This window comes from Anolis sagrei, chromosome 3 (assembly GCF_037176765.1).
Source record: "Anolis sagrei isolate rAnoSag1 chromosome 3, rAnoSag1.mat, whole genome shotgun sequence".
Lineage (NCBI taxonomy): Eukaryota > Metazoa > Chordata > Lepidosauria > Squamata > Dactyloidae > Anolis > Anolis sagrei.
Window position 1 is genome coordinate 16,197,632 of NC_090023.1, and position 13,945 is coordinate 16,211,576.

A 13,945-nucleotide genomic window follows, 5' to 3' on the forward strand; every position below is an offset into this window, starting at 1 on the left:
TATTAACAGATGAATATGTTCTACAGTAATTATTTAAACAGCTTTTGAGTGACTGAAATGATTTTCCCAATTCATGATTTCTTTACAGGTTGATAAAAGGAAATTTGAAATCCTCCAAAATCTGAAATTGTCTATATGGGTGGCTGAGGAAGCAATAAATACTTTTGAATGTGGATGTTTCAATGTACACAACTTCAAGCACAAAATTATTAAAAATGTTTGTGTATAAAATTACTTTCGGAGTATTTGAGTATATGAAACATAAATGAATTACATGTTAAGACTTCAAGATATCTCATTACATATATGCAAATATTCCAAAATCCAAAACAATTTTGTTCTCTTTCATTTCAGGTAGGGGGTTTCAACTGGTATTACTCAACAAAGGCCTCATTAAATTATAAAATAATTATGAGATGTATTTGTATCTCTTCCCATTTCCCCAGGTGAGGACTCAAGGTGGGTTACAAACACACAGTTAAAATGGACAAAATACAAAAGTTAAAAAGTGATTGAATGATGAAAAACTAGTTAAAAACATGAACCACAAAACCATAAAAAACACAACAGCAGAACAAAAATAATCAATTGAAAATCCAGCACATTGTACAAGGTCTGTCCCACTTAAACAATCATTTGCCAAAGGTTGGCTGACATAGAAAAGACTTCACCTGTGTAATGGAAAGGGGTTACAGAAGTGCATATCTAACTTCTCTGAGGAGAAAATCTCAAAGCCTGGAGGCAACCACAAAGTAGATCCTCTCCTGTGTTCCCATCAGACACACATGTGGGAGTTGGCAAAGTGAAGGAAGAACTTCCTTCTCCTCATTGAAACAAACAACAACAGATTACTGTATATGTTTCATCAGGTAAGAGGCATGTCTTTTCTCTTAATGTCTTACTACCATTTCTAGGTAATGTTCAAAAGAGAAAATAGTATCTACTACTTTTCACCAATATATGGACATTTGATTAAATATCATATAGTAAATCCAGCAAACTTTCTTTAGTCAGAAGACAGTCCAAATTTGATTAACAACAGACACCAATCTGTATGTATGTATTTCTTTACTGGCAATATGGAAAAGGATCCAAAGATCTGAAAGTGTACTCACCTGCCCAGGAGCAAGAATTCTCCAGCCAGTCCCAAGCGCCTCATAGCCATAAGCAGTCCTCGCACAGTCATGCCCTCACAGAAGCACGCCACTACTCTTGCCTTGGGTAAATGGCTTCTTAGCTTCTCCAACAGTTTGTCAAAGCTCTGTTCTCCCGCATTGCTGTAGATCTTGTAGGAATGGGCAATGCAGATCCCTTCCTTGGCTGACATGTCTTTGAAGGCTTCCATTCCACTTTCACCATAGTTTCCTGAGCAAAACACAAACCACAAAAATATTAGCAATCGGGATTCCCAAAGAGGTGATCTTCTAGGTTCAGCAGATCATGTGATCACTAGAACATGTTATTGGCTGGAGACCAGGTAATTTGAAAATGGATGAACTGGATTCCAGACATTCCTTAGCCATGGATAAGGGAGGGGAAAACAATCAGCCAATGTTCCAGTCTCCACTTTGAATACCTGAAGGGTTGTCACAGAGAAGAGGGAGAAGTCCTTTTCTCTGTTGTCCCATAAAGCAGGGCCAGAACCAATGGTTTTAAGTTACAAGAGAGTAGGTTTTGATTAAACATTAGAAGGAAAATCTTAACCGTAAGAGCAATTCAGCATTGAAGCCAATTGTCAAGAGTGGTGGCAGGGTCTCCTTCTCTGGACATCTTTAAAAACAGCTTGGACATTTACCTATTTGGGATTAGGTTAGGCATGAGCTAGATGGGCCATGGTTCTACGGTTTTGTGATCTATTTCTCATTTGTAAAACAGGAAAACAACAGTAATAATCTCCATTTACATAATGAGCCAGTGTGGTGTAGTGGTTTGGGCATTGGATTTTGACTCTGGTGAACAGGGTTGAAATCCTTGCATGGCCATGAAATCCCAACAGTAATGTTATTTTGTTTCTTCCCATGGATAAATGCTTGTGAAATACCACCCATACATGTGAGGCATGGATACCGTCAAGATAATTAATACACATAAATGTCCTTGTACAGTCAATTTAGCTTTGAGCAGAATCTCACTTGGACTGCAGTGTCCCATTCTTGGTACTGCAGTTCAATAAGGTTATTGACAAGCTGTAATGAGTAAAGGTTCTGTGAACAAAACCGTATCAGGAACAGCTTAAGGAGGAGAATAGCTTTGAGAAGAAGAGTGAGAGGTAAAGAGATAAATATTTAAAGGGATGTCACCTAGAAGATGGAGCAAGTTTGTTGTATGTTGCTCCAGAGACTAGGACATAACTTTATGTTTATATTCCACCTCCATCTCCCTGAAGAGACTCGGGGTGGCTTACATGGGGACCAATATAAACAAGATAGCAAAGTAACTCAATTAAAAACATATAAAAACCAACTATATTAAACAATAAAGCCAACAAAATCTAAGACATCATAAAACATAACCAAACAACATACTACCAATGGCCAAGAAAAGTGTGCATGTGCAGATTTGAGACCAATAGGGCAGGATAGGGCTAGTGCAACATAAACTGTAAGGCTGGGGGCTGGGAATAAAATGCTGGAGATCCTACCAAAAGATGAGGGCTAGGCAGGCTTGATCAGTAGTTGAACTATTATTCAAAGGTACATTGGAACATCCAAGTCTTCAGATCTTTCTGAAAGGCAGACATGGTTGGGGCTAATTTAATCTCCCTGGGGAGAGAATTCTAGAACTGGGGGTCCACCACCAAGAAGGCTCTCTCCCTCATCCCCACCAACCATGCTTGCAATGGAGGTGGGAGCAAGAGAAGGATCTCCACGGAAGATCTTAGCACTTGTGCTGGTTCATAGAGAGAGATATGGTCATGGAGATTAGCAGGACCTGAACCGTTGAGGACTAATGAACCAATGAATTCAAAATGAAAGACAAAGGATTCCACCTAGACATTAAACAGAACTTCCTAATGGCAAGAAAGCTTTGGCAGTGGAATGGATTGCCTTGGAGGGTGATGAGACTTTATTTCATTGGAGGGTTGCTGTTTTAAAAAATGATGGTTGGATAACTATCTTTCAGGAGTGTTTTATCTTTGTTTTCTTGCACTACAGTAGTAGGGCTAAATGACAGTTGGTGTCCTTTCCAACTTCCTTGGGTCAACTGGGAGAGTTTTGTCTTGCACTGAACATATTGTTGCCTCACTTACTGAGTGAGTACCTGAAACTTGGCACAGCTGTTTTTGAGGGGAGTATAGAGTTTTGCTTTTGTGTTCTATTCTTGTTGAGAGAAAACATTAAAGAATTTGTCTGGAAGTCATATTCTTTTATGAGAGGCTTAGGGACTTGGTATGTTTAGCCTGGAGAAGAGAAGGTTAAGAGAGGATATGACTGCCATATTTTAAGATTTGAAAGGATGTCATGTTGAAGATAGAGTAGGCTTGTTTTCTGCTACACTAGCAACTAAGAGACAGAATAATGGATTCAAGCTACAGGAAAAGAGGTTAGGAAGAACTTTCTGATGGGAAGAACAGTCTGACACTGGACTGGAGTGTGATGCAGTCTCTTTCTTTGAAGATTTTTCAATAGAGAATGATCATCTGTCAGGAGTCCTTCTACTGTGCATTCCTACATGGTAGGGGACTGGACAGGATGGTCCTTGTTGGGTTTTCTGACTCTGTTTCTATTATTTTATAACTTCCTGATTGGTGTAGTTTTCAAATCACTACAGTTCAAAACAGGAAAGATGCCATTGGCTTATTAACTTCTTTTGGCATTTAAGCATTGAGCTTAGCATCTGCTTTTTAAAAAACAAATTCTGGGCCACTTGAATCTTTTGGGATGGTTGGAGAGAATGCAGCTGTCACATCACATGTGCCAACCAGCTGAAAGCTAATTAATCAATTTTGCCCATCACGTTGGTAGTGATGCTGCTCATATAAAACATTTAAGAACTTCTTTTACTGATGCGTTGCACTTGTCAACACTAAGGAAAGGAAAGAAGGACAGACAGAAGGAAGGAACAGAGGTGATAGCAGGAAGGAGTAGGCAGAAGAACCCCATAACTTTTTATCCCAATGAGAAAGAGGATGGTTTTGCAGTACATATAGACACCAGAGGGAATGTGGATGAAAACACTCTTTTGCATCCAAAAAGTACTCATCATGAATAAGCTCTGCCTAATTAATTTTTCATATAAATTATCCTGATAGCAAGAACATGTATATTTAATGTCAGCTTCATGGAAGGAAGTAATGACAGTTATTCAGCATGGAAAAAGTGGTGATTATTGTTGTTTTGCCAACTGCATTCTCCTGTAAACAACTAGTTCTATCTTCCAAAAATTGTAGAGCAGACTAGAAAGTATCAAGAGACTTCTCCTAATGACTATTTCAGCAAGCAATTGCGGGGAGATTTTTTTATTGTAAAAACACTGCATAAAACAGAAACTACAGTTCAGCTTAAAGGTCTCCAAATGTTACCCCTTTCCATCATATAATAGTCTCTCTGTGTGTGTGTGTGTGTGTGTGTGTGTGTTTCTAGGCCATCCGATCACAGATAAAAATCTGGATGCACATGAATAAGTACCATCAGAGATGTTATTAATAATGAAGAACACATAGGTTAGTACAGCGTTTCTCAACCTGGGGGTCAGAACCCCGGGGGGGGGGGGGGTCATGAGGCAGTGTCAGAGGGGTCACCAAAGAACATAAGAAAACACAGTACTTTCTGTTGGTCATGGGGGTTCTGTGTGGGAAGGGTGGCCCAATTCTATTGCTAGTGGGATTTGGAATGCTGTTTGATTGTATAAATTCCAGCAACTACAACTCCCAAATGTCAAGGTCTAGTATCTCCAAACTCCACCAGTGTTCACATTTGGGCATATTGAGTATTCATTCCAAGTTTGGTCCACATCTATAATTGTTTCAGTCCACAGTGCTCTGTGGATATAAGTGATCTTCAGCTCCAAAACTCAAGGTCAATGCCCACCAAACCCTTCCAGTATTTTCTGTTGGTCATGGGAGTTCTGTGTGCCAAGTTTGGTTCAATTCCATCATTAGTGGAGTTCAGAATGCTCTATGATTGTAGGTGCACTATAAATCCCAGCAACTACAACTCCCAGATGCCAAAATCAATCCCCTCCAACACCACTAGTAGTCAAACTAGGGTGTGTCAGGCATTTGTTGCAGCATTAGGAAGCATTCATAACAATACAAAATGACAGTTATGAAGTATCAATGAAAATAATGTTATGGTTAGGGCTCACCACAGCATGAGGAACTGTATTAAGAGGTCACAGCATTAGGAAGGTTGAGAAACACTGGGTTAGGAGAAGCTGCAGCAATTTGCTTTTGCCTGACCCTACTGGGAAGGTCAAGACTTTGTCTTTCTTTTCCTCTGTACCCTGTGGAGTGAAACTACTTGTGCACTTTGAACTCAGTTTGCAAACATTATAACAAGCTGAGAACAAAGGAGGAAAGTGGAAGGAGAGAAAATCGGGACATTTTCAAAGACACCAAAAAAGTGAAACAATAGAGGATTAATTGGAACTGAACCAGCTAAATCAGTACTGTTGGAGGGGATGCACCAATAAGTATGTCAGAGTTGGTCAGGGGAATTTTCAGCTGATATCTTCACTCCTTGAAGGGAGTGAAATAAGGTAAGATGACATTTAGGCAGGTTTTCATTTCCTTTATCTCTAGCTTCAACAAGGAGCAACTGACGGCTCATGCATTGCAGAAGCTGCACCAAATATGTCAGCCGAAAACACACTAGATTGGCTCAAAAATCTAAGAAGATTTAGAAGGAAAGGAGGGGGAGAGAGTGAAGCAGAAGAAGGGAGAGGAACACTCTGTTCTTTTCCCCCTCCTGATGAAACTGCATTCAAGCTGGCACATGCCAAAGTGCCCAGAATTCTCACTTTCATAGAATTCCCCCTCTTCACATCTAAGTTTCCAAAGCTACCATCCAGTGGGAATGAAGGGTGGAACCAAAAAAGTACAAATGATGCAGTCGTACCTTCTTGTATGCATTTTTGAAAGTATGCAGCAGGATGATGGGAAGTTTGAACAAATCAGATCAGAGATGCAGGCAGACATATTGTAATGGTTCAAGAAGCGGTCCTGGAATGTGTTGGCATTTTTTAAGAATGTGACCAATATCTGCTGAAATACGGGGTGCAAACACTTTTTCTGATCTCTCATGGTGAAATTTTTCTCCTTGTATTGAGAACTAAATTAATGCAGCCACAGAATGGAACAGATTTTTTTAGTAAATGCACACAAAGAAATTTTCCTCCAAAATAGATACATGGACCCTTCCTTCTAGCATATTAGTCTCCAGCAAAATCCCTATTAAATGCCACAGCCTCACTACTTCATTTATGTATCGAACTCTCAGGCAGCTGTCTTTTCAGTGGGGCAGTGAACCCATTTCTGGTTTTACTCTGAAGTTTACATGAGCTATCCAATGTGCTAAAACTTTGGAGGATAGGGTTCTGTACCTTGGATATTGCCTTTGAAAGTCAGGTGCAAAGAGCAGTTTTCTCATTCAACTGATGTGAAAATAACCAGCTACTGCTACATCTAGATGAAACTCCAACTAAAATTGCACTAAAAATCCAGCCAAAGTTTCCTCTGTTTCCCCCCAAAACATGAATGTAATGGGCCCTTGGTACCCACTGGAATTTGGTTCCAGAACCCTTTCATGGATACCAAAATCAGTGGATGCTGAAGTCTCATATACAATGGTGAAGTAAAATGGTGTCCTTTATTGAAAACAGTGGTTCTCAACCTGTGGCTCCCCAGGTGTTTTGGCCTACAACTCACAGAAAACCCAGCCAGTTTACCAGCTGTTAGATTCTGGGAGTTGAAGGCCAAAACATCTGGGGACCCACAGGTTGAGAACTATTGATCTAAAATGATAAAACAAGGTTTGCTCTTTGGAAGTTTTTAAAAAACAATTCAAGCCATAGATTGCTGAATCCATGAATGTAAAATCTGTGGATATGGAGGGCTAACTAACTACACCATTCTGGATTCACTGGGAATAATTTTAGCAGAAAGAGAATGGAAGGAATGTGCAGGATTCTCCTTCCTTGCATGGCCGCAACACCTCTAGCCACCTTTAAAACTAGACAGACCTGCTCTGCTCAGTTATGCACAGCAAGGGATCACTGTTGCCAAATTGAATAATGCCGGCTGGCCGCTTTGGCAAATTAGCAACTTGGTGGCAGCGGTGCAATTATTTACAGCTCTTTTCATTATTCAAAGCAGCTCAGTGCCCTGTTTTCCAAAGGCACAACGGATCGCAGCCTTTCCTCTTAATTGCCCAGAGAAAATGTGAGTCACATCCCTCCCTTTCCCATTTAGTGGGCAAAACTGGATCTGATTACTCTCCTGATCTGAACGGTACAAGAACAGATGAGCACAATGAGGTCTCAAGTGGAACTGCCATGCATCCAAAGTGACAATTGGATGGAAAGATTTTGTCAGCACCCAGCGGCAGGGTGAATCGGAAGGTTTCTGAAGGGGATAATGTGAGTAATCATAGGAGATATTAGCAGGACTGCAGGGGAACAATCCTCTGAGAGTCTCCTTTCCTTGTTCTGTTCTATAGAGACTCATATGTATGATTAGTTCCGCAGCCAGCATATCTCCTTGCAGGCATTGCATGTTAACTCTGGGCTGATTGGCTCAGCCACTTGCCTTTGATGACTCATACCAAGAAGGGTCAGTAGGCAGAATGTCATGACAAGTATATTCTGCAAAGATATCTTGTCTTTGGACTTGTTATCAGTAATTGTTCCTAAGATGCCAAGCAGGAAGTTTGACAAGCAGCACGTGATTGCAGCTTCTAAGGTTGCCATTTAAGCCTCCCTGAGATTTCTATCTTGTTTCTCCTGCCCACTAGAGTTTCATCTTTGGGACACATTATCTGCGATTTTCACAAACTAGAAGAGGAAGACTTGTGTTCCTCCTGTATGTATTAATATCTGCAGCTGTGTTACATGTCCCTCATTCAAGCACTATTGCCTTTACAGCCCATTATGTTCTACGTCAGTGGTTCTCAACCTGGGGTCCCCAAATGTTTTTGGCCTACAACTCCCAGAAATCCTAACAGCTGGTAAACTAGCTGGGATTTCTGGGAGTTGTAAGCCAAAAACATCTGGGGACTCCAAGTTGAGAACCACTGTTCTACGTCATGTTCTCCATCTTTAAGAAGAGGCTGGATGGCCATCTGTCAGGGATGCTTTGAATGCAATTTTCCTACTTCTTCCAACTCTGTGATTCTATGATTCTATGATCAAAGTGTAGAAACAGCTGTTTAAAAGTTTCCCTGAGTGGATCCAACTCCTTCTTGAGTGTTTACTATCCACAACTGCAATAAACAAACCTCTTTCAAAACCATAGAAGACTTCAATACAGACGTGAATCCTATTTACATACCTCAATGGCGTATGACTTTATGGTGCATTATGGTCACCATGCAAAAGCATAGGCTGTAGTTTAAATTAATGCTGATAAGAATTGATACATATGTCTATATTCAAAACATTTCTAATATTACCCCACTGTTGTGCATCTTTCAAACCGCAGACATCAGTACGGCTCATCCATTGCACCACATTGTACATAAACAATAGATACAACTGTGTACCAGCAACCATGTTGACTGTGTGGATCCAAGAACATTCAACTATTTGCCTATTTCACTGATGAAAACCTGGAAAAAATGGCAAATCTTATTAAATGAGTAAGAATGGATTAGCCAGGAGAAGAGGTTGTAGCAGGAGGTTTTACCTGTGCCTACTGCAAAGGACAAAGTTTTTGCACTTCCTCTTCAGTCCCCTTTGCTGAGTTAGCTGACTGCAAACTACTTTTACACATTTAACTCAGTTTGCAGATATGAAGTAAGAGGAAGACAAAAGTGGAAAGAGGAATTTTTGTTAGAGTGTTGTTCTATCTTGTTCAAAGTCTTACTTTGGCTTGTAGTAGATTTCCCAAAGTGAGATTACTGCTAAGACTGCAGAGGTAGAACCTTGGAATTTTTCTTAACAAAAGGTGCATTTTACCTACTAATCAACGGATGCTGTTGGCTAGAAGGGCCAATGGCAATGGCTTAGCCAACTTCCTATAATTAAAATTTCAAAAGCCACTTGCACACATTGCTGCCACAACATCCTGTGGCAATGAGATCCACCTACTCATTCTGCCTTGTGAAACACTTACCCCTTGCTTTCTTCTAGCTGAATATTTTATTAACTTTATTAATTAAAGTATTTATCTTCCACCTTATATCTCAATACTTCAGGGCTCCATACAAACTGCAAACTGCAGTCTAAAATGTTGAAGATTCAAAACATTAAATGGTGTTCTCAAAGTATGTGATATGATGGATATGTTTAGCCTTCAGAAGAGAAGGCTGAGAAGAGACATGATGGCCATTTATAAATATGTGAGGGGAAGTCATAGGGAGGAGGAAGCAAGCTTGTTTTCTGCTTCCCTGGAGACTAGGACATGGAACAATGGCTTCAAACTACAAGAAAGGAGATTCAATGTGAACATTAGGAAGAGCTTCCTGACTATGAGAGATATTCAGCAGTGGAATTCTCTGCCTCGGAGTGTGGTGGGGCTCCTTCTTTGGAGGCTTTGAAATAGAGGCTGGATGGCCATCTGTTGGGGGTGCTTTGAATGTGATTTTCCTTCTTCTTGGCAGGGTTTTGGACTGGATGGCCCATGAGGTCTCTTCCAACTCAATAATTCTATGATTCTATGATAATATACCAGGGTCCAACACCATACTATATCCCTCCTTCCCTCCCTTGCTTGCTGGTAGCTAATGATCCACTGACTAAGACCATAATGTGGTGCCAAAATTAATCCAACACTCATGGGCCTCAAAGAGAATGGGTTAGAATCATAGAATCATAGAATCATACAGCTGGAAGAGACCTCATGGGCCATCCAGTCCAACCCCCTGCCAAGAAGCAGGAATATTGCATTCAAATAATCCCTGACAGGTGGCCATCCAGACTCTATTTAGAAGCTTCCAAAGTTTGTGCAACTGGGAACACACAGCAGGGAAGGCTTTCTCTTAATTCAGTTCTTCCACTGGTAGGACACATAGGAGGGCATAGGTCAGCTTTTAACATTTATAGTCCTTAAATATCAAGGTCACATAATCCAAAAGAATGGATAATTCTCATGAGGCTAACCCTGGCTGTTAATCTCAGCTAGCACAGTGCCATTTAAGAAATAGGGCTTATTTATATGTTGATTGTTGATTTAACAATTGTGTGAATCTAATTGGAGTAGATGTTGGTGAAGATGCATGAAGAATTAGATCTTGTCTTCATTCTAACACAAATTGACTAGTTCCTGCTGGCTTTTTTACATCACAGTGGTGACTCATTCAAAAGTCACGTTTTCAAAATGTTGGGAAATACATTTTTAGAAGGCTGGTTAAGACACACAGTTAAGTATACTTACTTAACTATGTAATTACTCCTGGCCCAACTACTCCCCCCCCCCCAAAATGATAGGAATATCATTCAGCCATGCTCTGATCACTGTCAAAATGGGCCTCTTTCTCCTCATGCAGTTGAAGCTCCATAAAGTAGGTTGGAGGGGTGGCATTCATGGCCATAGTGTCAAAATCATGAGGAAATACCAATTGTGAATATAAAAGTTATCTAGATTTACTCATCTGTCTTGTTACATCCCGAATAGACTACTGCAACACACTCTACGTGGGGCTGCCTTTGAACACTGCCCGGAAGCTTCAACTAGTCCAACAGTCAGCAGCCAGGTTGCTCACCGGAGCGGCGTACAAGGAGCATACAACTCCTCTGTCACAACATCTCCACTGGCTGCCGATCAGCATCTGAACACAATTCAAAGTGCTGGTTTTAACCTTTAAAGCTCTGAATGGTTCTGGCCCAGACTACAAACATATCTCCTTTTATCATGAAGTTTAAGATCATCTGGAGAGGCCCTGCTCTCGATCCCACCACCATCGCAAACACGATTCTTTATTTACAGTATTTATATTCTGCCTTTCTCACCCCGCAGGGGACTCAGGGTGGATTACAATGTACATATACATGGCAAACATTCGATGCCATAGACATACAACATATATAGACAGACACAGAGGCAAGTTAACATTCCAACTTTTCATGAGGATATTCTGGCCACCAGGGGAGCTGTTGCTTCACCGTCCATTTGTGACATTGATGAAGTACTTCCTTAGTCTTTGTTTGCTTACTGGAGATTTTTATGGCATTGTAAATTAGTTAAATTAGCCTCTCCGCGAAGGCGGTACCTACATTTCCTACTTGACAGATGCAACTGTCTTTCGGGCTGGAAAGGTCGACAGTAAGCTACACAAATTGGTCAGACACTCACTCCAACCCAGGCTGGCTTCGAACTCATGATCTTTCGGTCAGTAGTGATCTTAATGCAGCTGACTCCCATGCAGCTGTGCCACAGTCCTGGTGCTTGGTGGGGACGAGAGATAGGGCCTTCTCGGCAGTGCCCCCGTCTGTGGAACTCTCTCCCCAGGGACATCAGACTGGCCACCTCCCTCCTGTCTTTTACTGAAGACTTGGCTTTGGGACCAGGTATTCGACTAGTGAACAATGGCAAGTGTAAAGAAGACTTCGGAAACTCGCAACACTGAATTAACCCAGACTTGGATTTGATTTTTAATGGCGTTTTAATCTATTGTTTTAATGAATTGTTTTAATATTTCAATGATTGATTGTTTATGAGGGTGTTAGCATTGTACGGTGCTTGTTGTAAGGCCACCCTGAGTCCCCCCTCGGGGGGAGAAGGGCAGGGTATAAATATATGAAATAAAAAATAAATTTGGTGAGAGGGTCAGGCCTGGAGAAGTTACCTACTTCACCACCTTAACTAATTCATATATCACATTAGAAATGAGCAAGTGAAAGCACCCCAATATTGTAGAGGATGTGTTTAAGTCCAGTGGTGACCTAAAAATGAGTGAGCAGAGTTGGCATTTGGGTTTGTTGGAAAGACTTGTACCAGTCTCGTCATTTGCATTGTGTGTCCTCCTACAGGCAAATGACTCTGAGATTGGGAGGTTGTCTGTGTGTTTAATTAAGTAGCTGAATTCTGTCCAATATGTTTATATATGGTCATTTTGAAAGAACCATGGAGAGATGTGCATGTTGAAAGTACATTTCAATTTTATGTGTGGATAATAAAACACATCTATTTAAATTTGACGGCTTGTGAAGGTGCTTTTTATGGCTCACAGATGGACGCAAAGCCAGACAGAACAGAACACATGTGAAAGCCAGATGGAATATGGACTGGAGATAGATTGGTTTGTCCATCCATACATGTTTCTGTGTATTATTTGCACATGGTTAAAAATTATTTGTGTTTCCATCCTTCTGATTCCATGATGAGACTCCTCTTATATAGGAAAACCCCTATAGCAAAAATGCCATGTGTTGGCTCTGTGCTCTCACATAACCCAACGCATTATCATCTGATCACATATTTCAGTGTGTATCATTTTGCACATGGCATCAGGTGTCACCAAAATAGCTTTGACGTTTTGGCACATAGGCTAACAATTGCTTCAGGCTTTTACTCCTCGCCTCTCATGCACATTTTTGTCAGATAACACCACTTTTGTCCTAGGTGATAATCAAATATAATAATTGGCTTGATTAGCATTAAATTGCCTTGCAGCTTCAGGACCAGGAATCAGGGCCACCCAACATCTCCCCACGTAGGACCCCCAGGGAGTTAGCAGCCAGGCTTTGAAGCTGCAAGGCCATTCAATGCTAATCAAGGTGGGCAATTGCAACATTCACACTTGCCTCAAACAGACAAGAGTCCTTTCTCCCACTCTGGACATTACACAGATATATAAACCTTGCTTGCCTAGTTTCCAACAGACCCCTCAACCTCTAAGGACGCCTGCCATAGATGTGGGGAAAATGTCAGGAGATAATTCTTCTGGAACATAGCTATACAGCCCAGAAAACTCACAACAATCAAGTGATTTCAGCCATGAAAGCCTTTGACAACACAAATAAAATAATCCTGAAATATGAAGATTATATATAGGTATGCAGTAGCCCCTTGATATCCACTGAGGTTTGGTTCTAGGACACTCAATGGATACCAAAAGCTGCTAGACTTCAACAACTCCCACAATTCCCAACAGCCTTGGGCCCTTTCCTTCCCCCCCCCCCCTCATAGAATCATAGAATCAAAGAGTTGGAAGAGACCTCATGGGCCATCCAGTCCAACCCCCTGCCAAGAAGCAGGAATATTGCATTCAAATCACCCCTGACAGATGGCCATCCAGCCTCTGTTTAAAAGCTTCCAAAGAAGGAGCCTCCACCACATTCCAGGGTAGAGAGTTCCACTGCTGAACCCTCAGCCACTTAAGCATCTGAGGAGGAAAAAGGCTGAGGCTGTTAGGAATTATGGGAACTGAAGTCCAAAACACCCGGAGGGTTGAAATTGACCCAGACTTGCCCTAACCACAATAGGGAATGATTACAATGTGATAGAGGCCTTAGCTACATCTCTGTAATTAGTAGCTAATCTTGAATTCTTCTCTTTAAACTATGAAATATACCTAATTCTATTGAATTTGTTTTTAAATAGAATTTGGAATACAGAAAAATTGCATTTTTTTAAAAAAAAACATCCCATGCTGTTTTTCTAGATTTATTTATTTTTATTTTGTGAAGCAAGCTAGAGTGATGCAGTAAGTCATTGTCACAAATAGGCACAGATTAAAGACCAACATCAAAGACATGTATGGGAAGCGTAAAATTGTTCAGCATGCTGACTCTCAGGAACTCTGCATGTATATAATTAAAACAGAACGCAAAGAAAGACCGAAGGAAC

The 13,945-nt window shown here is 40.8% G+C and overlaps 1 protein-coding gene across 3 annotated transcripts in view; it reads right to left on the reverse strand.

Moving 5' to 3' along the window:
• Window positions 1-13,945, reverse strand: part of GRM5 (glutamate metabotropic receptor 5) — a 302,516-nt gene that overhangs the window by 151,800 nt on the left and 136,771 nt on the right. For all 3 annotated transcript variants that reach the window (XM_060771130.2, XM_067466512.1, XM_060771131.2), the window contains exon 3: window positions 1,116-1,365. In XM_060771130.2, coding sequence (XP_060627113.2) covers window positions 1,116-1,365 — 250 coding nt within the window. The remainder of the gene's footprint in view (window positions 1-1,115; window positions 1,366-13,945) is intronic.